This window comes from Notechis scutatus, chromosome 2 (genome assembly GCF_049901735.1).
Source record: "Notechis scutatus isolate UNSWTSFEM ecotype Mainland chromosome 2, rNotScu1.2, whole genome shotgun sequence".
Taxonomy (NCBI): Eukaryota; Metazoa; Chordata; class Lepidosauria; order Squamata; family Elapidae; genus Notechis; species Notechis scutatus.
In genome coordinates this window covers 32528129-32554942 of record NC_142010.1, presented here as the reverse complement: position 1 = coordinate 32554942, position 26814 = coordinate 32528129, and the positions used below count along the sequence as shown (strand labels likewise).

The 26814-nt window shown below is 39.2% G+C and overlaps 1 protein-coding gene across 3 annotated transcripts in view; it reads right to left on the bottom strand.

Annotated features, from left to right (window-relative positions):
* Window positions 1–8880: 8880 nt before the first annotated feature.
* The window catches only part of SYNPR (synaptoporin), a 181762-nt gene continuing 163828 nt past the window's right edge, over window positions 8881–26814 (bottom strand). For 2 of the 3 annotated variants that reach the window (XM_026679501.2, XM_087954549.1), the window contains 3 exons: window positions 18132–18327; window positions 12307–12498; window positions 10157–11553 (listed from right to left, as the gene is read on the bottom strand). In XM_026679501.2, coding sequence (XP_026535286.1) covers window positions 11275–11553; window positions 12307–12498; window positions 18132–18327 — 667 coding nt within the window. In that variant the 3' untranslated portion in view covers window positions 10157–11274. Of the gene's footprint in view, window positions 9441–10156; window positions 11554–12306; window positions 12499–18131; window positions 18328–26814 lie in introns of those variants that run through there. The other variant, XR_015747465.1, reaches the window with a different exon arrangement.

The following is a 26814-nucleotide window of genomic DNA, read 5'->3' as shown; positions in this document are numbered from 1 at the left end:
CTGTCCATTGCTTTTAATGGACAAACCATGAAGCCTTCAATGGTATCTACTGTATGTCTTTTGAGCTCAACTTTGTATAGAGAAATCATGTTGTAAATAGGCTTAAATAGTAGAAGAAAAACACTTAAAACAAGATTTTAAAATAGTGGGGATAGTAATCTGAGATATCTCTTTGAATCCCAATTACTGTCTTACTTCAGGGTTCACTCACACAAACAGACATGGTTTGTTAGGAGATTGTCAGTTTTACTTCAAGAGTTAGTAATGAAGCAAAGGAATGTAAACAAGAGACGCTTCCCTGCAGAGTTAGCTTTGAACTAAGACTAAGCAGAAACAGCATCCAAAGCCAGTCCAGAGTTCCCAGATCAGGGTTGCCAGCCAGCGCAGAGGTTCAAGGTTTCTTTCACAAACAGGAACGGCATCCCAAAACCATATTGTTTCCAGTAAAGAGAGCACAGTCAGAGCTGCTTTTAAATAAGGCTATCATCAATCAGGAGATTTACTCCCTTGTTTGGCGAGAAACCTAATAGACCTTGTTTTCATGAGCCACGGTGGCACAGGGGTTAGAGTGCAGTACTGCAGGCTACTTCTGTGGACTGCCCTGGCTGCCTGCAATTTGGCAGTTCAAATCCCACCAGGCTCAGTCTTCCATCCTTCTGAGGTGGGTAAAATGAGGACCGAGATTGTCGGGGTCAACATGCTGACTCTGTAAACCGCTTAGAGAGGGCTGTGAAGCACTGTGAAGTAGTATATAAGTTTAAGTGCTATTGCTATTGCTATTCTAGTATCTTATCTACTTGTTGAAATTATTGGGATTCCTTGGGAATTTAGTTAAAAGGCCTTCCATGGGCCTTTTACATTCTGTGGGCCAGATCCAGCCCTTTGGCTGTCCCTGCCTGACTTATGTGAGGTCAGTTGGAAATTAGAACTCAAATGTAAATAAGTGCCCCTGCAGAGGGCAGGAGAAGCTGAGTCAGATCCATCTCTGTGCAGCTGTCATGTGCTCCTTCAGTCAAGTTGCCAGCCACGGGAGGTTGAAGAGAGAAAATGCTTTTCTGCACGTGCACAGCTCTACCCCTCGCCTGGAGCAGTCTGAGGAGGTGGTGACAGCCGTGATTGTGTTAGGGCAGGGGTCCCCAACGCGGTCCGCGGACTGGTACCGGTCCGCGGAACAAGTCTTACCGGGCGCTGGTTGCTGGCGCCGCCATCTTTTTGGTAAAAGTAGCTTCCGGTGAGCTTTTCCGGTAGAAAGCTCACCGGAAGCACTTTTCATCAAAAAGATGGAGCACCAGCTGCCGGTGAGCTTTTCCGGGTAGAAAGCCATTTCTACCTGAAAAAGCTCACGCGCTGGCGCGCCATCTTTTTGACGAAAAAGTGCTTCCGGTGAGGTCACCGGAAGCACTTTTCGTCAAAAAGATGGCGGCGCCCAGTTGATGCCGGTACCGGGCCGCGGCGCCCAGCTGATGCCGGTACCGGGCCGCGGCGTCAAAAAGGTTGGGGATCACTGTGTTAGGGGACCGAGCTCAGCCACCCACCGCCACCTCAGTTGAAGTACGAAATTGCAGGTGAGTTGGCACAGTTGGGAGCGATTTGTCCAACCCTCCCCAATAGTCCCAGTTCCTCATGTGGCCCTTTAGGAAACTTAATTGTCCACCCTTGCCTTACATCCTCCTCACCAACAGGCCCAATTATTCAGGCGGTGACAGTGTTTGAAAAACCTGTGATTCCTGGACTTGTTTCTCCTGAGCAGAGGTGGTATTCAGCAAGTCCTGACCAGTTCTGGAGAAGCGGTAGTGGAAATTTTGAGTAGTTTGGAGAACCTGCAAATACCACCTCTGAGTGGCCCCGCCCCCATCTATTCTCTGCCTCCCGAGTCCCAGCTGATCGGCTGGGTCCTCCTTTGTTGCCCTGCACAGGAGAACGGAGCTGGAAAGCAGGTTAGTGGGGTGGGGAGGGAATCTGATTTTGCAGTAATCTTCCCCCAGTAGTGGGAAGGGATTGGAGATTTTTGCAGTATCTTTCCCCTGCCACACCCACTCTGCCATGCCCACAGAACTGGTAGTAAAAATTTTTGAATCCCACCACTATTCCTCAGGTTAACATTCCACAGGTTCAGTTGGAGCAGTTCTTCAGGATCAGATTCAGAATCTGAGTCTTGAGCCTGGGCCATGACAATTACAGTCTTTCTACTGAACCATGAAAGCCTTTCAGCAATGAGTCTTAGCAGGCATATTTGGAACTTTTTGACAACGTATTAAAAAAGCAGCTTGATTCTTTGTGTGATTAAACTCTTTGGTTTTTTTAGCTAGGGTAGAAAGGGAGAAATTATTAAAAGAAATTATTAGACATATATGTACAGTGAAATGGCTGGGAACTTTGGGTGGAAGTCTGAAGGTCTTCCCCAAAACCCTGTGGGTCCTCGCACCCTGGCCCCACTTCTTTATTGAGAAGTGACTTTTTACCAATATTATCACATATATGAAGTGGTGGTATTCTACCAGTTTGGCCCGGTTCAGCCGAAATGGTAGCTCCAAGGATCATCTGTGATCGAACTGGTTTGCTCCGACGATCAGCTGCTGGGCCCTTCCACCCACCCCAGCTTTTCAACCTCAGCTGCTTCACACGGCATAGCTGATTGCTGCACGTCAGCTGTTTTACACACAGGGCTTGCAGCGGAAGGTGAGTTGCAAACGCTGCATGCGCACAAAGCACGCACTCATACCTAAGTGGTAGGAAATCCACCACTGCATGTAGGACACCCAGGTCTTCCCCCTAATATTGGTATGTGAGAAAGGTAGGTGCCTAACAACTTGCTCTGTCTTTGTATAAACAGAAAGGAAAAAAAAAATACTTAGCTACCTCCTGGTTATATAGTGTTGTGACATCAGTCCTTCCTCTACGACAGAGTTCCCCAAAGTTTCTGGTTTTGTGGACTAGTGGAGGAGGATGAGATGGTTTGTGCAAGCATCTGGCAAGCATGTGGGTGCACACAGCTCCATTTCCACAAGCGGCCGGCATATGTGCACTTGCCGTTCACACAATTGGAGCAGGTACACATGCGCTCACCTACTGCTCAGGCATGTGAGGATGTGGGCGCGGATGCTCTCCGGCTATTTCCATGGCCCAGCTGCAAACCCCTACTAGTGGGCTGCAGCGCACAGGTTGGGGACCCCAACTTGCAAAGATAGACCAATCCTACAAGAGATAAATAAAATCAAACTTTGGGAAGGTGGAAAAGATAAAACATATTTTTTTGAAAAAGAGGATTACAGAGATGCTTTGTTTATAGGACAATAGCAGTTTGGGATTGAAGCCTTTGGTAGCACACAAAATTACATTTAAAAAAAATATGTTTATATAGTTGTGGCTGTTAAATTGATTTTCTTGACCCACCTCTGCAAAAAAAACAACCTGTTGTTTGAGACTGGAAGTTCAATTTAGAGAAGTTGGATAAAAGAACCAATTTCTACTAACAACACATGAAAAAAATAATTGTATGAGATTTTCTTGCACAATGTTCAGCAACAATTTTAATGTTTTCTAATAAATAGCACCCCATTCTTCTGTGACACTTTTAAGATTAAAATAGTTGAGGTGTAAAGGGCTTCAAAAGAAATTACTTGCTTTGAAAAGGTGAATGGTTTCCTCCTGTAACAAATTAGCGAGGTATTTTATTTTGATTTTCTTTAGCAAGTGACTGGATTTAAACAAGCAGCTTTATTAAATTATTATTTTTTGCCTAGAGGCATCTTGTAGGAAAATAAATGAACATATAAATTTTCAGAATATCCAATAAAGAAGTAGTGAAAAACCAATCTATTAGGTGGAAAGGGGAATTTTAATATATAAAAGTATATCACAAATGAGGGGAAATATTTACTTAAAACGCCAAATATAGATGTAGAAAGATGGGACAATCAATTGCCAACTTTAGAAACTGTGCAGCAAGCACAGGGTGATAAGAAAAGGAATACCAAGTTCTTTGTTGAAAAAAGTGGTTGTGAATGATGGGAGCTATGTTAGGATCATCTGGAAAATAATAATTTACTGTAGGGCAAACTAAGTTAGCGTAAACAATGTTTAAGGCATTGAGAGAACATTATATGGAAATTATGAATAAGGACATTCAGTTGCTTTTCAGTAATACTTAATTGTTTTATTTATTTTCAATATTTCTACTGAAAAGTCAGGTTTCAATCATTTTTCAAAAACTGATCTTGCAGGAGCTGGCTACATCAAGGGTTGATGGGGGGGAGATTTATTCCAGAAGGTCAGGACATCAATAGAGAAACCTTGTTCAACATGGTCTTCCATTTAATGGAATTAAGATTATCTAACCGATGATGCAAAAATAGAAACTGTTGGAATTCCTTGGGAATGTAGTTAAAAGCAATGGGTGACAAGAAGAAGAGCATAAAGAAGGCTGCGGTTTCCAACACACACTCACACCGCAGGGACAATACTGTGCTTCAGAAGGAATTCTTTTATATTTCCAAAATAGCTAGAGCAAGAACATTAAAACAGACTGTCAGCTCTGGAAGCCACATTAGAACCAGAAGCTGCCACATTCCTGTTCCTGGGAAAGTAGGAGGGGGGAATTGTAGTGTGTTGGTAGTTAGACCTCATAGCATTCTTCTTTTTGGTCAAGGTCATGTTATGTCTGCACCTGGAGGAGGAGTGGTTGAAGGGATGTCTCAAGTTGGGATGGTTGGTGGTTGGACCATGAGATGGACTGATGGGTGCCGGGGTTAGGTTTTGACTTTTGAATTACTAAGGGAAAACCCGGAACTCTCAGATTCAGGTTTTCCCAGATGTGCCAGTATACCTACTCTAATAAAAGGAAACTTTGAGAAAATGCCTGTCTCGGAGTTTTTAATCGGAGTTGGGTTTTTCTGAAACCCTGACACAGACTACAGTTAAAGTTCTCCTCTGAATTTAGAGATCTACATTTGGTGCAGATATAAAGTTGCTTTGAGAGCTAAAAATTATTTATAAATATATTTCATGGGAAGTCTCAGTTCTTTGAGGTAGTCCAGACAAGAAACTAATACCATGAGTACTAACGCTACCTTCATTGTAAAGGTATAGTAGAATTTGGCAAGTTTGAAAGTGCATCTCTCCCCACGACCGCCTTGCCTTTACTTTCCAGGAAACTAGGGAGAGATCCTACTTTTTCATGTCTCCTCTTCTTCTGTGGGCTGAGTTGTCTCTTATCCAGTCACTGCTTTGGCTGCAGTTCTTTCTTCTCCCAGAATACACCCACAAAAATTTTAGCAAAGGGTTCTCTGCCTGATTGCTGGGTGGGTGTGGCCATGGTGGATGTGGCCTAGTCGGCCTCCTGCACCATGGTGTGTGGGGGGAGGGTATTTTTGCTATCCCCGGGCTCCAAAGGCTTTCTTCAAGCCTCCGGGAGGGTGAAAATGGTCTCTCCAGGCTCCGGAAGCTCTCTGGAAACCGGAAACAGGCTCATTTCTGGCCTTCCCAAACTTCCAGGAGGCCCATTTTTCACCCTCCCCAAGCAACCCCTCGTGCGCCCGGCACTTACCTGCATCGAAAATGGGCCACGTGGGGACTCCTGGGAGGGGCAGGGCAGGATGGGCAGGGCCAGCCAGGAGTGGGATTTGGGGGTTCTCTGAACTGCACAGAATCTTAGCTGAACCCCCACGAACCCTCAGCAACCCACCCCTGCCCACAGTTCATTAGAGGAAGGCAGTACTTCCTGTTTCAACTTCAATATCTAAAATTCTTTGTCTTAAGGCTAATTTAGCCGGATCCAACCCTAACGGACTCACATCTTCTCTTTGGCCCTTCCCCAACCCATTGTGTGTCTGTTCTTGGCAAATTCTATTATTACACTGTAATCTCCTTTCTTAGCACTTTGCCAAATAGAGCTTTTACGGCTTCCCATAGTTCAGAGCAGTGTTTTTCAATCTTGGCAACTTTAAGAGTACTGGCTGCTGTTGTATTTGTATTAGAAATAATGTTAGAAAATTGGAACAACATATGATTATAAAATGGGATAAAATATTCGATGTAATTTAGTGAAACTTTTTCTTTTTTGAACAAAATAAATGAAATGAAATATGAGAGAATTGAATTAAGAAGGAATGGGAACATTTTAATTACATAATGTTTTAAAATATAAGTGAAATGGGGGGGAAGTAACTACGCAAAACTTATAAGGGTTCCCATAGAAGCATGATACTTATTTGAAAAGGAATGTGTAAAATGTTTAAGATTTAAATGAATATTAATTTTAACAATAGAGTTCAACTGGTATGGATTGTTGTTTTAATTATATTATGTATTTATAATTTTTTCTTTTTTTAAAATATAGTGTGTAGTTTTAGAATGTACTAAGCAGAATCCGAATGAAAGTTATGTATTAAAAATAAGTGTTAAATTTGGGGGAAAGATATAAAGGCGTCGTACTCCAATCAATGATTACAGGAGAAATTTTGTGTTAATGAGAAAAGATAATAGACAGTTGAAACAGGACAGACAAAGGATATAATGATTTAAATTGAGATGAAATAAATAAAATAGAATTAAGAGAGTGAAAAGAGGGGAGAAGCTATATAGAAAATCTAGAATGGTAATAAGATATGGAATGGTATATAAAAGTGAACATGAACTTGAATTTATGTCTGTATGAAGAGATGTAACCCGGGATCAAGCTGCTTTCAAAAAAGATGTTTTAAGTTTTATGTTTTGTGTTTGTTTTTTAAAAATTAATAAAATGTTTGGAAAAAAAAAGAGTACTGGCTGGGGAATTCTGGGAATTGAAGTCCACGCAGCTAAAAGTTGCCAAGGTTGAGAAATATTGGCTTGGAGCCTTGCCATAGCTAAACATGATCCTGCATTGCACCTTTAGTTAATGGGAGTGTTTGGAGTTTAAAGGATAATAGACATATCTGCAATTACAATTATATTGATTCAAAAATTGACACGATGGAGTAAAGCCAGACCTTAAATCTGATTTAAAAAAACAAACCTGTTGTATGGAAGATTAATGGGATGATAAAATGAGTTTTTATAAGTTTTTATCTTAATTTCTTTTTTGCCACCCACGGGGTGTATTTACAATTACAGTGTCTGCTGGGGAAAAACTATATAGAAAATGTAAAATAGTATAAGATATGGAATAGAATACAAAAAGGAGCATGAAATTGAGTTTTGTGTCTGTATAAAGAAGTTCAACCCGGGACCATGCTATTTTCAAAAAAGATGTTTTACTTGTATTTTGTATGTGTTAAAACCCAAATAAAACTTTATTATAAAAAAACAATTACAGTGTCTGCTGACATTTTGATTTGGAACAGATGCTTTAGAAACATGTAATTAGTATAAGTGGTCACTAAAACCTATGGGTTTTTATAAATACTCACAATAAATAAATCAATTTGACATGTAACTTTTAAAGAATTTATGGAGCAAAAAATTGGAGCTCCCCTTTTCCTTAAACAATAATAAATTGTCTTAACATCTGTATCAAAATTTTCAAAAGATATTTTTGAAGATATTTTTAAAAAAATACTTTTTTTGATTTATTGGACTATTTTTATTCCGTTATTCATTTTCTTGGCCAGAGTACAGCATAAATATGGGAGGGCAATGAGTATTTTATTTTTCTTGGGGAAATTCATTCTCTGACTTGTTTGTTTGATCAATAACCCTCTTTCTCCAGAAACTGAATACAGCTTACATAAGAGTTGCCTTTTATTTTGTCTCCCACACTACACACCTATGAGACAGGTTGGGCAAGCAATAATTTAGGACTTGTTACATAATAGAATCCCATAGATGAGATTATGTAGCCTTTGAACACGTTTCAAGGTAAATATGAACCAGAATATATGAAGAGCCTTGGTGGCGCAGTGGTTAGAGTGCAGTACTACAGGCTACTTCTTCTGACTGCCAGCTGCCTACAATTTGGCAGTTCGAATCCCACCAGGCTCAAGGTTGACTCAGCCTTCCATCCTTCCGAGGTGGGTAAAATGAGGACCCAAATTGTAATAGGCTGACTCTGTAAAACCGCTTAGAGAGGGCTTGTTAAATCACTGCAAGGCAGTATATAAGTCTAAGTGCTATTGCTATTGCTGTTGCTAAGGGATATTTGAGATTAGGGATTTTATATCTCTTTCATACAACTGTTGTGCCTTGATTGCAAGACTTGGACAAGTTTAGCTTTATTTATTCATTGACATACAAGTTGCTTTTCTTCCAAAGCTACTCTTTCATGTGATTCTCACAAAAAACACCCTGGGATAGTGGCTGGTTCAAAGTCATTTGGTGAGGTTCTGAGGACAGATTTGAAAGTTTTCAAGCCTGGGCTGATATCAGAATCAGTTGTGTCCAGGCTGACTCTCCTTATACCAATGTGATTCTATGTATACTAAGGTAGCGATCACATTGATTCCATTGGTCTGATTCTGAAGGGCTTTCCCAAGTCTTTCTAATGCCCTGAATGCAAAATTATGTTTTCCTCTCCTCTTCAACAATTGGCTATTTTTTACATCAGCAAACAGCAACCTGGGCTATTCAGTTGTTTGGAAAACAACTCCGTAAATCCTGACCAACAGAGATTATGGCTATTGTTATCAAAAGTATCAGGAAAATAACAAGTTATAAGAGAACCAGTTTGCTCTAGTGATTAAGACACTAGGCTACAAACTGGGAGGCCGTGAGTTCTAGTTCCGCTTAGGCATGAAAGTCAGCCCAAAACACCTCACAGGGTTGTTGTTGTGGGGAAATAGGAGGAGGAGCGTGTGTTGGCTATGTCCACCTTGAGTTATTTGTAAAAATAACAATACAAATAAATAAATATAAACTCCTAAGAAGAAAAAACTTTTTGAAACACCAATAATGATACCCAACCAATGAATGTCAGATACTTTATATAAAACAATGTCCTTTGTCAGCTAGTTTTTCAGCACACCCATTATCAACAGTAAAAAGCTATGTTCTGTGGATTGTAAATTGGTTTCTCTTCTTGTTCTCCTGAAATGTTACGATGCTTCAATCTCTCATCTTGTCTAAGTGACTCCAACAGAAGATACTGATTTACCCCTTTTTAGCATTTTTTAAAAATGTGCTTGCCAGTTTTGAGGCCCTATTTTACCTGCTGACTGAATCAGAATACATTCATTGTCATTCTCTGAGAAGGTTGCTTTAGTTTAGACTTTCGTAACAGCACCATAATCCTTCAAACAAGTTTTGTATGCAATACATTTTATTTATTGAGATCAAATAATTATACTACAATATTAATTTATTCATGGAGCAACCTTACATTGGTTACAACAATCATATAACTGACTACGCTGTTTTATGCTAAAAGATGCTTTGAACATTTACAGCTGATACAATGATATTATAGACAGAAATACTTTTGTTTAGAAATGCAGATGTTCCAGGTTTATGGTATATTCTCCTGTAGGCTGCAAATAGAATAAGAAAAAATGAGCCTTGTTTATGTACAGACTTCAGCATGTATGCAAAATTGGCAGTTTTTAATTGTTTCTTACTCCAGGTATGAGCTGCTCAGTCTGATAAATGTAGGGCATGGTAGAGATCCATTTTTTACCCTCCTCTTATTCCTTACAATAGATGCTACAATCACTGCACAGAGATACACATTTAGACTGCGGGGCCCTTAATGCTCTCTGAGCTTGGTTGTTTTCTTGTAGATGTTACCCAGCTAGGTAACATCACCAGTACTAGAAGAAAATGGAGTTTGCTTTCACTTTACATACAAGTGACATTTAGACTGGTTAGCTAACACATGTTTTGTTCAATTTGTAAGGTAGCTTCCTGCAAAAAACAGCCAAGGACCTATCTCACAACAATGAAGGCAAAGTTCAGACTGCCTTTTTAGCAGTGGGAACTCCATGCTACGTATCTGGGATCTGTCTGTAGCTAGAATAAAGAGAAGATTAAGCTTAGCAAGATTTAACAAAAGTTTGATTCAGTTCTCTTGACATGATTCTGTTTTCTTGCCATTGATTCTGATCTCTTTCATTCAATTGTTGAAAAGAATGTTTTACCTTGTAATTATTATATATAGTTTGAGATCAACTGGATCTCTAAGATAATCATATTCCCTACTAAGACATGGCTGTGTCTTTTTCATTGTTAAAATCCTACTTCTGGTAGCACCAAATTCAACAGTCAGCAGAATGTCTGATCTGAATAGAAGTCGAGAAAGAAAAACTTTCCTCAACAGTGATGACAAAATAGGACACATTTTTCTGTAATGTTTTGCAATAGCTGTATTGTGTAGTTGTGTCATTATTTGCACCTCTGTTATCCTAATAAAATAAATATAAATACCTTTGTAAAGATGTAAACACAGTTACTTGGTCCTTATATTATATCCATATTGAATCACACAACTTCAACATAAATATGGCTCTAGGAACAAATACTGAAATTAATAGGCAGAAAACAGTTGAACAGTGATATGTTTCAAAATTTCCTTTCAAGGAAAAATATTTTTGTTAAATACACAATTCAAATTTTGGGTAATTGATCCAACTATATAGAATAAATAAATTAGTCATATATACATTATCTAAAATGTTACATTAGCAAAACAATTAAATACGAATGGAGAAAAGTTCCATGTTCACAGTCATAATATTCTCTTGTGAAAAATATGTGATTTCATGCACTTAGACACACAACTAACATTCTAATGAAGAAGAATATCAAATAACTATTTTAACCTGTAAAAAATATCAAATTGTATAAACTAGCAGTCAAATAGCAATGGGGAAAATTTAGGAGATATAGCGCATGCTTTGTGCTACATAGAGTAATCTTCAGAAATCATAGGAAACCTATTTTGCCTCATCCAAATGCAGAAGAAAAGCTAATGTTAACTTAATTACATTATGCCTATTTTAACCTACAGACTGAAGGCTACAAAACATTCTAATCATACATGTACAAAACTACTGTAGGGGTATTTATACCATACGTATAACAATTAGAGACTTCATTTCACCACTGTGATGAACACATAGTCATCATCACCACTGTCGTCTTCTTCTTCATCATCATCATCACTACCACCTATGGGGGGGGGGAACTTCATCATTCACAAACAAACAAGAGCCACAACTCACCTCCAGCAGTTCATATTCACAGACCTTGGATTAGTTCAAACTTGTCATCACATTAATCTACAAACACTCAGAAATGTGCTATCATCACCATGTTTGAGCTTTCTACAAATGATCAGCGTTAAGGGCTCTCAGAACTCTGTGGTTGCTACATTTGATTAGTAAATGAAGTCGGGCCACTCTGTTGTTGCTGGCCAAACTCATCAACTTGGCCATAATTAGTTTGTTGCCCAAAATTGTCTTCCTGTTGGTTATACCCACCACTCGACCCATAGCTATCTTGATTGTAGCCACCTTGGTTATAGCTGCTGGACTGTTTCTCGAGGGTTTCTTGAGGATACCTTGAACCCGAAGAATGCCAACCAGTCTCCTTAAAAACAAACCAGATATTTCCTGCCCAGAGAACAAAGTTCAAGAATCCAAAGACCTAAACAAAAAAGACATTACATTTCATTTAGGGTATTTTTTTCTCTGTCTCTTTTGATTATTCACATGATTGAGATTCTACTTTTAAAAAAATTCCAAAGACAACTTATTAATTCAAGGTATTTTTGCTCAGAGAACCTTCCAAAGATGTGGTTAAAACAAATATGAATCTGTTGGTCCTGTAGTAAGGTATAAATATAAACGAACAATAATAAACTGAAAACAGTTTGCAGCTTTCATTTAGTAGGTGATCTACAAAAAACTAATGGAAAGACGAGTTTTATTCTTTGATGTTGGATCTGTGGCTTCATGATGTTGTTACCAGAGGCAGTCAATCATTTATTTTTTCCTAAAGTAATTTTTTGCAGTGCCATAAATATTAGCTATTTATGGCCTCAGATGATTAAAAGGACCTTTTTCTCCAAATTCTCCATAATATCTGAAGAAATTTATTTTATATTCATACCACTAGGATAAATACACTTTGATTGTTAAATACAACCAGAATGCTCAATTATTATCTTTTCAAAATGGTCCTAATTGCTAACACTATGTGTATTTAAAGAATCAGAGGCTCGTGCCGTTATTATCTTATTATCCTTTGAAGAATCAATGAATTAGATAAAATATGGTGGATTCCAACTGAAGGGTGAGAAAAGACAAATGCTGAGTGATTCTGTAGGGCACCAATCATTTTATTTCAGAACCCTCGTTGTTGGGGTTTTTTTTACAAAAAAAAAAAAGGAATACTCACAACTGAAACATTAAGACTTGACATAACAGGGCTGTACACAGGCAAGCACTTGTTGGATTGTTGTTTGCAAGCTGACATCAGTAAGAGTACTTCATCTGGGTCAGTGGCAACCTTCACATCAGATAGACCTTTAGCCCAAGCAGAAGAACCCACAAGCCACATGAAGGAGAACACCACTGTCACAACGAAATCCTGCAAAACCCAAATCAAACATTGCAGGTTCATGTTTGACAGGCAGAGAAAAGCATGGAAGGAAATTGGTGCAATATGAATGCAAAAGGCCAGAAGGACAGTTCCGCTTGATAGAAGAGTCTCAGAATGCATAAATCCCATGTCTAAAAGTATACACACACATTAGTATTTTCCTACCTATGAAAATTATACATGTGCTCCTGATGTGGAAGCTCAATACATGCTGGATGAAATGAGCCAGAATTTGAACCTGGTTCAATTCTCAGCTCAACAATCTTCAGGGGGAAAAAAGGGTGTTCTTTGTCAGATGGTTATAAAGAATCTCATAGTCTCATAAAAGATCAGTCAAGATGGGTGGAAACAACCTCTCCCACTCAAAAGAGATTGATTTCTAGTCAATGGGATGAGGGAAAGAGATATATGAATTTGAATTTCAATATGACTATAAATAGGCCTTGCATTTCATACGCAGCAGCCTTCTTTTTCTTTACTTCCTCTTTTACCACTTCCGATGTTGAGGAAGGTACAAGTTTTGGTTCTTGCACTTTTGGCAGCCTCAACCATTGTTATTTGATGCTGCTGTAGTAGTCTGTGTCTTTGAAATTGATGTTGTCTCTCCATTTTCTTCTGGATCTCCCTCATGTTCCTCGGCTCTTTCTATATATGCCTTGTATAGTATATAGAACCCAAGGCAATTGACAACTGCTTCTCCAAGTCCAGCCCCATCTCCATGTCATAAGAGGTGGTAACAGGACAAGGTAAGGGACTCATAAGATTGGGCGAAGCATAGTCTTGTGCCACATGATTGCTACGGCAGCCATGAAAGCCATACCTGAGTCACCTGAATGGCCTGACTAAAGGGCCTCTGGTGAAGTTGTGACAGGCCCAGAAAGCTGCAATGGATAATATATTGCTACAGAAATTACAAGGAGACACACACCAGACACTGGGTTCTTTTTTCATAATGGCTTATTTAGCTTTTCTACAATAAATTTACTGATTGGAAGCTTCTGAGCCCTTGAATTCCTTGTATCCAGTCCAGTTTGCGAGGAGAAGCCTAATTCCTTCTTAAGTCTGGATAGTGATTCCCTGAGGAATCACAGTATGTGGAGCACCTTCTCCAATCTGGTACTAGATCTGATAAGTGTACAACTCTCGACATTCCCAAGAGTCTTTGGCCAAGACCTCTGGACAGTCATAAGTTGACAAACACTTCTAGGGTCAACATATGAGATGTGGACTTTTCTTTACCAAGAGAAAGAAATATTGGAAGTTGCCTTATCCTGAGACTGAGATTTGGTTCCATCTAAAGAACATAGGATACACTGATTGGTAAGTTACTTTCCACTCAGTTTCATGAAGGTACTTCCATCTCAATCCTATATGGAAAATAAGTTTGGAACAGCTGGATAGCAGCTATAAGATTAGCCTTCAATGGAGTTAGCTAGAGGGACAAAGATGCCGGTGGAATCCTATTGTCTACTTTAATGTTGTGCAAAATATAGCATATTTTATCACTTTTAATGGTAAATTTTAGTGGATTTTCTTTTCTCCTGGTCCAGCCACTTCCAGGCTACTTTCAAATTTTACCTTTTTTTTTTTTTTTTGGCCAGCTTCTCAAGTCAGATTAAATTTGCTTCTATCCCTGTTCCATCCCATTTTCAGGGAATTATCCTGCTCTTGGCCAGATGGCAGAGAGGCAGAGTCCTGAGCCTCTTGAGATGATTTCATTCTGAGATGCCATTAAGTTGCACATTAAAAAAATATATGTTGGAAAATTACACGGATAACGAGTTTGCATCCCATATACTCCCAGTTAATCCCTATATCTAAATTAGAGCAAAGACAGACATCACTCAGTTCAATTAGCAAAAAAAGTAGCTTGATTTTTAATTATTGCACATCAAAAATAACTACAGTGGAACCTCGGGTTGTGAATGCTCCTGTTCACAACCAAATCAGATGGCGAACAAAAAATCTACCTGATTTTTGAATCGGGTCACGGTTCAAAAATCGGGTGGCGAACAAAATCGGCATGGAAGGATTAACTTTCTGCACTAATTTCCCCTTCAGTGCCATTTTTGACTGCACTCATGTGGAATCAGTTGTGCTTCCCGACACGACCAAATCGGGTCACGACTGGAGTCCGGGAACAGATTAGGGTTGCGACCCAAGGCTCTACTGTAACTGGCTAATAAAGAATAAATGGTGGACAAAACAAAAGGACACAGAACTTTCCAGTGAGACAAGAAATAATACTGTGGATAATTAACATGGACACACCCAAAGGGAGTGACCTTTGTCCATTTTCGCTGTAACCATATAATGTTCATAATAAATGACAGTCATACAGAGCTGGATAGTGGGACATCAGGTGATCCCTCTATTCTGAAGCATGAAAGAAGCAATTTGTTGGACTGAGATGAAGTATCCAACAAGCATCTAGGTGTTGTTACCCAAGACACCAACTTACTTATTCACCGGGATTTCTCAACCTTGGAAATTTTAAGGTGTGGACTTCAACTCCCAGAATTCCCCAGTCTGACTGGGAAATTCTGGGAGTTGAGTTCCACATGTTTTAAAGTTGCCAAGGTTTAGAAACACTGCACCAATCCTCAAAGATGAGGGTTATGCATTTCAGAATATGAAAAAAATATTATATTTTATTGCATTCAAATTTTAATTTTATCCCATGTTGGAAGAAATATCCATCTGGTTCAGTTCCAAGTGGGGAGAGACACTAGAAACATGGAGGCTGATTGGAAAGATGGTTTATTGATGAACAGGACCACATGAGGTCCTGGGCAGCTGACCACATGGAGTGGAGAGTGAGGGTTATTTATACCCTCTCTTGGGCCTTGCCCTTGAGCTTCCTTTTCCTGTGGTAAGAGCATGTATTCTGTTGGTTGCTGCCAGACTCCCATGGGGCTATGCAGGGGACATAGCTGATTTTGTAGGTTATCTGAGTCAAGCTTGGTTGAAGCTTGGGCTGCTGCAATGAAGGTTGTGCAGTTCCTATTGTGGCTGAATGACTTTTCCCTGAAGGATAATGCCATCATCCTAGAGCTGAAGGTCTTTTGATAGACTGGCCCAGTCTTTCTTAATGGCCACCAAATAGCTGTTGGCGGTAGGGAGTTTCTGTCTCCCTTAAGATTTCCATTTCTCTTTTAGGGGAAATATAATATTCTGCCTTTTTAAAACAATATTTCTCAAAATATTTCATACTTCCAGGAGGGGTGACTTTCCTCATCTATATTCAATTTACTCAATGTTTCCATGTTTTGACAAAGACAAAAATAGGCTCCCCCCCACCAAAAAAAAGGTTATTATTATTATTCCTAAGAAAAATCCCCAAGGACTGCAGGAAGTGTAATGCTAATGTTTCTATAAGATGTGGAATCAAAAGTGTACAGGCCCTTTTGCATTTTGGAGTGGATCATTAAGGCCAATTAAGTGCATTTGCACTTAGGCTTTCTTTCATCCAAGAAAGCATTCAGATGAAAATCACCTTGTTGCAATCAGTAGTATTATCTTTCTGTGTGCAGGAAAAAGTGGAGGGCAAATGTTGTTTTGGGTTTTTGTCTGGACGCCAAAAAATGTGGCTCAGATTTGAGAGGTGAAGGACAGCCTCAGTTGAAGCTTGAAGATCAGATTTTTTGGGTGGAGGAATTTATGTTGCCATTTATTATATGAATTACTCTTGAGTTTCTTGGAGCTGGGTGAACTGCCTAAGTAACCTCCCATTTATAGTGTGATTATCAGTGCCAGTTTCCCTCAGAGACTACAAAAACATAAAGGTGATTTTTTACAAGGCAGTATAACTCATCCAATTATTTTTGTGGATTGCAGGCAATAAAAATGTCACCATTAGAGCTTTTCTACTTTACTGCTACTGTTTGTTTCCTATTTGAGGATTAGAAATGATGACAAAAGGATAAAAACAGTGATGTTAAAATTCTGTCACAACAGAATTATTTTTTCTGACTAGAATGGAATCACAGCAATGGCTAAGAACATTGGTTTGAGGTTAGTTGCCGTGCATGATGTAGAAATACCTTTCACATATTAAATAGAAGAATATAATTTTATGAGTAATTAATGCTGCCTGTTGAAGGTTCAAATAAACATCGAACAATGACTTGTAAAGTTAAAGATCCTGGAGATGGCAGCTACACAGCTTCTTTGAATGAAGTTTTCATATATAGTTATAGATACCCACTGCCCCTTTTAGATAGTAATCGGAGAGCCAATATACATCTGCACACCCATTAATACCGGACCCAGATAAACAGAAAAAACTTTAGGTTAATTTTAAGATATTTAAGATCTCTTATTCATAGGTGTCTGTGTATGGTTATAATGCTGCCGGTCATAGTTACTGTATATAAATTATTCTTGACTAAACCAAAATGTCAGCACCATTTTCTATTCTATAACACTTATAAATGTGTTTGAGATAAAGCAATTCTGTAACAATAAATACAATCATGTCCGTTTTGACAATATCCCTTCAGCTATTTTCCTTCAGATTTCTGTAATGAGGACTGTTATTAAGACTTGCTTTTAGGCAATGCTTAGTCAGAAATCTCCAAAGTTTTCATATTTCTTTATACCATTCTGGCTGTTCCCTATGAAAGTGTTACTCAGTTATGGATTTTGTTTTTGAATGAAACAACCTAATTTGAAGTAGAAACTCAGAGAGACCCCCCTACCTTTGCTAATGGGCCATTAAGGCCTGGTCCAGTCAATTCTACATAACAATGGTTTACCTTTTTCAAGCAGACTCATAATAGGAATCCCAAAGCCTTTTCATTACATCATCTTCCAGCAAGGCTCAACCAAGCCTGGGACTCAGGACAGCCTACAAAGTTGCCCCTGCATGGCCCCATGGGAGTCGGACAACCAATCAGAATATAAGCTCAAATTCAAATCCCAACAGTAGGCATAAAAACCCAGGGACTCTCAGCATCTCTTCCCTTTTTTTCACCCAGGAGCTTCCAGGCATGTGATCCTGTCCACCACTAAACCATCTTTTCAAGCAGTCACCATGTTTCTAGTGTCTTTTCCCCCACTTGGAACTGAACCCAGAAGGATATTTCTCCTGACAGTAGAAAAATTTACGTCTCTTCAGGATCTATAAAGCCATGGATAGAAATTTAAAGGAGATAAGATGTTGTATCACCCCCTGAAAGTCTCCCATAGTATTTGTAGTATCTGTAGAAAGGGACAAATAGGAGCATTTACTCTTCTTAAATGTTCATAACTAAGGTCTATAAGATCAGTGTATCTACATGAACTGCTGTCAGCATAGACACAATAATCATGAATGATAGTTCTCAGATTTTTTTTTTGCCAACAATGTCTACCCGGTTTACATTGTCAACATCACTGGGCAAACTTTGTTTGCCTTCAAACTATTTCTGTCGATTCTCAATAACAGTCTCCAAATACCACCAATTAACACCGAATAACCCTCTAAACAACACTATTCAAGGAGTGTAAAATCTAAGTAGGAAATAGAAAAACCTGTATATCAGATGACAATAGAATTCTAACTAACACAATGGGAGAGATAACTTAGACACATCAATTACAAGGACAAAGGTGTTAGCATTGGTTGAATGTGTACTTACAATCAAAGGACCCCTGTTGTTTTCACGGTATTTGTTCTGGAAGAAAATGTAAACTACGGTGGCTGCCAAGGAATAGAGGAAGGCAAAGACGGCAATAGTCACAAAGAATTCCGCAGAAGAGGAAAAGTCGCCTATTAGTGAAAGTTTTTCTCGTCTTCCTTCACAGGTGGGAGCATCAAAATTCACCTGGTACAACCTAACATTGAGAATAAGAAGAAAAGCGAGTTGGAATCAGAAAGCTGTTTAGTCCTCTGGATCAATCAGAACAAAGCTGGAAGGTACCTTAGAGGTCTTATAGTCCAACCCCCTGTTTAAGCAGGAAACCCTATTCAGACAAGTGGCTGTTAAAAACCTCCAGTGATGGAGCACCCACAACTTCTGAAGGCAAGTTGTTCCACTGGTTAATTGTTCTCACTATTAGGAAGTTCCTCCTTAATTCCAGGTTGATTAGTTTCCATCCATTGTTTGGATATACTTTCTAGAGCATTGAGGTACATTCCATGTGCACTTCAAATGTCCTTGATATAATGATGCCAAGGGTGAAATTCAAAATATTTCCCTACCGGCTCTGTGGGCGTGGCTTGGTGGGACGCAGTTTCTAAAAGGAAGAAGGCGGGCGTGAAGGTGAGAATCTCTAAAAGGAAAAAGGCAGGTGGCTATGGGCCCTTGGCCAACCAATTCAAATCGTCCCTACCACCTCTCTGAACCGATTCAAATCGTGCCTACCACCTCTCCCGAAGTAGTGCGAGGTGGATGAATTTCACCCCTGAATGATGCCCTTCCAAGTGTTCAAACATTCTATGAATCGGTGTCTGCCACTTGCACATATACAAGAGGGTCAGCTCTTTAGCCAACTACAGCACAACATTTTAAAGGCTACTTCAAAGACCTTTCTTTCCAAGGTTGAATGTAGCCAACCAACTGGCCAAATCAGAATGTAGCCAACCTATTGGTAAGGTCAGTTATTAAAGAGAATAACAAACACAAAACACAAACATTGCCTTGTTTGCCTCCGCATGTGGTGTTTGGCTCTATATGGCTCATTAGATCATGGATTGGATAAGATGGAATGCAACCCTAGCTTACATACACATAGGATCCCATTCTGCAATAAAAGGAAAAGGAGAACCATGCAATGCCAAAGTTGGGAGAGGTGTTTAGGCAACTGTATTCAAGCCTGTACTCACGGTAGGAATCCAAATTCAAGCATTTCTGCTGTAACTATTTTGAAACGTGTACGTTTCTAGGATCTAGGATTTTGAATTTGTGGAGCCCAAGGAAATGGATAAGGTCCTCTGTAGTTTGAATTCTGCCATTCATTCCATGTTCCCCTTGGTTTCTTTAAATGGAGAGAAGTAGTTCTGTGAACTTATCAACATCTCTTTAAAGGGTAGCATAATGCCTCTTGCTTTAAAACAGGTGGTGATGTGCCTTCTCCTGAATAAATTGTACATGGCTGATTCTGATACCTTTTACACACTTTCTCATCTTTTTGTCCTTGCAAAAAATGATGGAGAAATATTGAAGATTGTAGATTAAATCTTCAATCTACAGATTGCCTCCGGTCAAAGATCATCATGAATGTGTCCCTTTTGGCTGTTAGCTCTATTAGCAATATTGGAAATTGTTCATGATGGGATCCTTCTGGATAGTCTAAAAGGCCTGAGAGTTGGGGTACAGTATTATGGAAATTCTACTCCAGTGGTTTTATAGTAGATCGGTGGGTGGTTTCAGTCAGTGGTCATGAAGGGTCAGTATTCAAACATTTGGGAATTCCATAGTGGGATGGCTCAATGCTCAATGTTTTCCCCCATTTATATGCTAAGGCATGCCAATTAGACAGTTTGGGGTGAAATGTCTTCTCACAATATCCATTTAGATATCACTTTTGGATTAAACCAGGTAGGTGTAGAAGACCTCAACTGGTGTCTAAACATTATAACTGGTGCTTAGATTTTTATGATATTATATTACATTATTTATATTTATTTTAATTTTTGTGTTGACTTGTGTTGTATTCCACCCCAAAGGAGTCAAGATTGAGCTGGGTTATAAATTTTGTAAAATGGATACAAACAAATGGGTGCCAAGGTGACACTTAAACATTGGGTAACTTGTTCCCCTGTCAAGCTACTGTGGCTCCTTTTTCAAACCTTCCATTAGAAACCGCTTTTCTATAACTTGAATCCATCATATCACAACTTGCACTCTGAAATGATGAGTATACCATCTGTGATTTGTATGATAGTCTCAAAGGCTTCTGAGCCAAACATATTTTTCTCTCTGTTGCATTTGTGCTCTGTTTTGTACTAAGACTTCACTAGGCCCAAATGCCATGACTTATGCACTTGCATTAGACAATATAAAGTATTATGCAATGGCATCATTGCTGTTGGTTATGGATATCATTGATCAGATGCTGCAGGCTTTTGGAATTTTTTGAGGGAATTTAGGATTGTTTACACTTCCAAAAAACCATCCCACTCTATTCTACACTAAGTGGAAGCTTGCAAAAAAGTTCTACAGATGATGCTTTATTAAGACCTAGATTCGAACTCAACATTATACTGCTAAAACTCTTGTGTCTGTAACCTCTAACTGGGCAAAATAGTACATTGTAGGGAAACAATTTTGAACCAAAATACCTCAAATGGGCTAAGATACAGAATGCATCCAAAATCCAGAACCTATGACTCCTCTAGACTTGAAATCTGGCAAAGTTTATTAAACATTTTATGACATAAAAATGATCCTAAAACATTTTATGATGTAATAAAAGGTAAAGGTAAAGGTTCCCCTCACACATACGTGCTAGTCATTTCCGGCTCTAGGGGGTGGTGCTCATCTTCGTTACAAAGCCGAAGAGCCAGCGCTATCTGAAGACGTCTCCGTGGTCAAGTGGCCGGCATGACTAAATGCCGAAGGCGCATGGAACACTGTTACGTTCCTACCAAAGTAGTCCCTATTTTTCTACTTGCATTTTTACATGCTTTTGAACTGCTAGGTTGGCAGAAGCTGGGACAAGTAACAGGAGTTCACTCTGTTACGAAGTGCTAGGGATTCGAACCGATTTTCAAGAACTTTTCCACGAAAGACAGTGCATTAAAAGACCTGCTGTTGTTGAAGGCATCCAGGAATCTGGTAAAGACGTATCTCTGAAACAATGACCCAATGGGACATGGGTAGTACTGCTCTCAAAACCACTGTAGCTGAATTAAACAAAACTCTTAATGGCTTTGTATAATGTACGATTCTAGCCAGAGTTCACTAACTTACCATTATTTCTCTATAAAAGCAAGAAACAAAAGAATTCAGAAGGATAAGACTCATCAAATAAACCACAAACACAATTCACCCAAAGTATTTATTTCCTGTATCCACTCATATTTCAGCTTAAACTCATTTGGTTCTTGGGACCCTCTGTATCTCTAAATATTGCATACACATAGACACTTTTATGTGTGTATATTTGTATATGTATGTATAATGCAGGTGTGCCTGTGTGTATAGTCAGAACTCTACGTACCTTTTTTATCATATCAAAAATACTTCTGCCATTTATTCCCTAATGTTATTATAAACAGATTATTTGCACAGATGGCTTTTTGATTGATTTAAGGAATTATTTTATTTGCTACATCATTTATTGCTTTCCACTACTGTGCTTTGTTGCCAATCATCTTGAGGGTGCCATGGCAATTGAGGAAATGAAGTGCAGTGATGATGGATGGATGGATGATGGATCATCAACTCATTGTTGACTCTTTGCAACCGCACAGACAACACAGAGCTGATATTAAAAAGTAGCACCGCTGGAATTACTTTGATGGCTACTATTACTATTGTCCCTTGTCTTCCTCCTTCCCTAAGCAAATCATACGTCTGTGAAGATTCTTGGCTTTTTAAAACCCCTGAAGTCTTAGAAATGAAGGAGCAGATGAAGGATAAAAGAGAGAGTCATCCAGCACTTTGGTGACACAAATTACCAAAAAGGAGCTGAAGCAATAGTAGCCCTGAATCATCTAGGGAACATTTTTAGCATCAAGAGTAAGTACCATGTCATTCTAAAAGTCACAGGAAATTGCTGCTCTGAATATATAATTTTCTGCTGACATAAAAGCTTGTTAAATAGGACTGCTTCCTCCATATGCAACCCTGTGTAGCTTTTTTGCTATCACCTCACTATTTAGATCCCCATGAAATTTCAAACAGCTGTTACTCCAACCACCTTATGAATTTGAGTTGGTTATTAGGCTGCTATTCTGAGTTGGTTCAATTCACTGTTTTATTCTCCACAACAGCCACTGAGTAGAGGGCGGCAAATATGTAAATTGACACATAGCTTTATTCAGAAAGTTGAAAAAGGTTTGAGAGAAGTGACTGAATTTACTTTACTACAATGTATGTGCCACTCAATCTAACAAAAGCAGGCAATGCACCGTTACAAAGAAAACAATGTTCCTCACAAAATAGAGCAACAGCTACACCATCTAATTCACAGCAGGATGATCCCTCTCACCACCAATCTGTCCCATGACTCTCTGAAAAGCCAGGTTTTGATGGCTTGCTAAAATATTAAAAAAATATATATAAAAGGGCAGAATCTAATCTCAGGAGGAATTGTGTTCCAAAGAACAGGGAATTATCTCTGTGGTCCATAAAGAAGAAGCGCTTTAGGAGACAGGACCTAGATAAAGTCCCTTCCCTAATCTTATTTTGTGGGCAGAAGCTGAAATGAGAAAGTTGTCCCATATATATCCAGATGTTAAGCCATGTCAGACTTTAAAGGTGGCAACTATCACCTTGAACTATTCCAAGGAAGGAAACTGGTAACCAATGCAGCTCTCACAATATAGATATGTGTCAATCCCAATGTAGTTGGCAAATCCAAAGAAACAAAAATGATACAGATTTCAGGAAGGTATCCTTCATATCAGTCTGGAGTAAAAATAATAACCTTGAAAACTGTAAGACTAAAGTCCCAGTCTCAATTATACTGTCTCCTTGAAACAGATTCTTTTCATACCTTTTATATCTGGACTTCATTGCCTCTTCTTGGGTAACTAAAAATGTCATCCCCTGCATTTCTACTATCTCTTCACAGTGTTACATGGGAAAACATAGAAGATTCCATCACTAGAAGAGCTTGCACTGATGCTGTTACCCAGTATGAGCCATGGTGGCTCAGTGGTTAGAATGCAGTACTGCAGGCTAGGTCTGCTGACTGCCGGTTGCCTGCAATTTGGCAGTTCAAATCTCACCTCAAGGCTGACTCAGCCTTCCATCTTCCCGAGGTCGGTAAAATGAGGACCCGGATTGTTGGGGAAAATATGCTGACTCTGTAAACCACTTAGAGAGGACTGTAAAGCACTGTAAAGCGGTATATAAGTCTAAGTGCTATTGCTACTTTGGGTAATGAAACATCTGCAGGGAAACAACCGAGCTCAGAGAGCACCAAGGACTCCTTACTGGATGAACTGCTGCATCTGGACCAGTTGAACTTTCCATATGATCTTGTTTATTTATTTAATTTAAATGCCACCCATCTCACTCTGCAAAGTGACTCTTCAAGAATAACCTCATGTAGAGCACTTTGCTGTAGTCCAAACAAGAAGTCATAAAGACATGAGTGATCATGAGGACAACCTCATCAAGGATGAGGAATGACACTGAATAAAGATGTAGAAAGGCCTTCCTAGCTGTAGCTGCCAAGTAGGAATGAGAGAGGGAGGGAGGGAAGGAAAGGGAGAGAGAGAAAGAGAGAGAGAGAGAGGGGGGGGGAGGGAGGGAGAGAGGGAGGGAGAACCAAAGTTACAAACATGTTCTGCATGAGATGTGGGAACCCTGTCCAGAGCCATATAAGAATATCCTTGGTATTGGAAGGCATCCAACCCTTAGCTAATTTAGCTTGCTGAGCCTGTTCATCCCGACCCAAGCTGTAACAACTCCAGGCAGCAAGTCAAAGCTTCCACAACATCTCTATATATACCTGAGTATCATCAACATGCTGATAATTACCTGACCTTGTGCTGCAAGATGACCTCACCCAGAAGTTTCATACAGTCATTAAATAAGAAACATTAAACTCTGTAGATTTCATAACAATAAAGTCAAGGGCATGACCTCTCTCTTCCTACTACCACCGATTGCAACCATCTCTATATATACCTGAGTATCATCAACATGCTGATAATTACCTGATCTTGTGCTGCAAGATGACCTCACCCCGAAGTTTCATACAGTCATTAAATAAGAAACATTAAACTCTGTAGATTTCATAACAATGAAGTCAAGGGCATGACCTCTCTCTTCCTACTACCACCAATTGCAACCACCTCTTCAGGAAAGAGAACAACCACTGTAAACCAATGCCTCCCATTCTAAGCTCTCAGGTGAAGTACCACAAAGATAGATAAAATACCACTGAGAGGTCCAACAAAACTAGAGCAGTTGTACTTTCCATGTCTTACCACAGGTCATCCACAAAGAGCAATCTACATGGTCATAGTCAAATCAGCTGACTCTGGAGGATGGCATTTACTCCTTGTTTATATACAGTAACTTGCAAGTGTTAGTGATGGTTTTTTTCCTTGGTACTTCCTTGATTAGAATATTGTTTTCTGTTTGATTGTTTATCTGATGTCAATCCCTGTTTATCTGTGTGTTGGTTGTGAGAGAGAATGTATTCTGATCTTTTTGCTTCCTTCTTAGCTTTTTATTGTCTCTTTTGAATGGTGTGTAAATCTGGTTTATCTTTATATGTCAGTTGATGGCTGGTTTGTCTGAATGACAAGCTTCCAAGAATTCCCTGGCATTTTTGGATATAGTTGAGCCTAGGATGCTTACAATTTCCCAGTTAAAACTATGGTTGAGTCTATCCATGTCCTGTGAGATTAAGGAGTTTTCATCATATCTTCTGACTGCTAGTTGGTGTTTATGGATGTGCTCAGCTAGTCTTTTTCCTTACTAATTAGCTCAAACCTAGCACTGAACCATGCTTAATTTATAACAATTTGTGTCTCCGATTAGGTCTATGAGGTAATAGAAAGCTTTACAAGGAAATAATGTATGAAGATAAATGTAAGCAGCTGTTGATGCTGTACCATTTTCCTCTTCAACCTGAAGATCTTCCTTCCAGAGGTAATTGGACAATTTCCATAATCCCCAGCCAGCATGGCAAATGCCACATCTGGAAATTATAAGGGGGAAAGCCCAACTCATCTGGAAGGCATATACATCTGGGGAAAGCTATTTGGTCACATCTGTTTGATCTGAAAATGTTGCCAGACCATCTGGCAGTCAATGAATTTCAACTCATCCTCTCCTTTTTCCATAGCTCTACCAGGGAGCTGCACCTAAGGTTGCTATTTATAGTTCTATTGCATTTTCCCCTCTGGTTTTTAGCAAAATTTAAAAATAATGTATTTAGTGTGCTATGTCTCTTAGGTGCCAATTTTTAAAAATAATTATTGGAGGAATACATCTCCTTGAACAAAGTGTGATTTACTTCAAATATTCATAAAATTACATTGCACTTCACTGCATCTTCTGGTATTATCCAATGGCAACCTTTCTGTTTTAAATTGCAGGGTGACATGGAGCTTAATGCCCCCTCTGTGCCATCCTATTCTTCCCACAGAATGACAAGATAGAGCCAGCAATTTGGCAGCATTCATAGCAGCGATGAACTAATCTTAAAAATTCCCCACTCATTATCCTTCTGGATGTATTGCAGAATCAGATATGCCCTCTTTTTTTCAGAAGATTTTTCCTACCGGCAGTCAAGTTGTATTAACAGTCTTTCTGATTGAGAGCTATCAAAGTTCCCTATGTTTTCCTGACTTAAAAACCTTTCATTTTATATCAGAAAACACGAATTGACTATAGTTAGTCTGAATGCATTTCATCAAGGTTGTGTTTTGTATAAGCTCAGGTATTCCCCTGTTTCTACTTCTACTTGTAGATATTGTACCAATGGTCGACCCTTTGTTCTTCTTGAGTAAAACTGTTAAGTCCCTGGTGGGTGAACCAGCTATAGATGGATATTTGGGGTGTATATGTGGAAATGGTATTTCACATCAATAGATTTCTCTGCAACTGCAGGTACATTTAGATTTTATTCTGGGTGTAGAAGGAGAAAGTCCATTTTCCCTTTATAATTATCCTACTTGAACTCAGCTAAAAAAAAAAGTGTAGTAAGCTTATTCACAGACTGCAGGGAGTAAGCAGTAAGCTTATTCACAGACTGCAGGGAGACATGAGCTGTACCCAATTAAGTGGCCCAAGACTAGTTATCACAAGCGAACACTTGTTTAGCTATTACAGCAATAGCACTTACACTTATATACCGCTTTACAGTGTTTTACAGCCCTCTCTAAGTGGTTTACAGAGTCAGCATATTGCCCCCAACAAACAGTGTCCTCATTTTACCAACCTCGGAAGGATGGAAGGCTGAGTTAAGCTGGTTGAGATTGAACTCCTGGCAGTGGGCAGAGTCAACCTGCAATTCTGCATTCTAACCACGACACCACCACAGCTCTTATTATGATAACAAAAACTGTAATAATGCAAAACTAATACTTAATATGAATACTTCACAAAATGGCACAGATATGCTCTGGGATATCTTGATGTGACCAACCACTGTGGAAGAGGAAAAGCGATTTCCCAGGAACATTTTCAA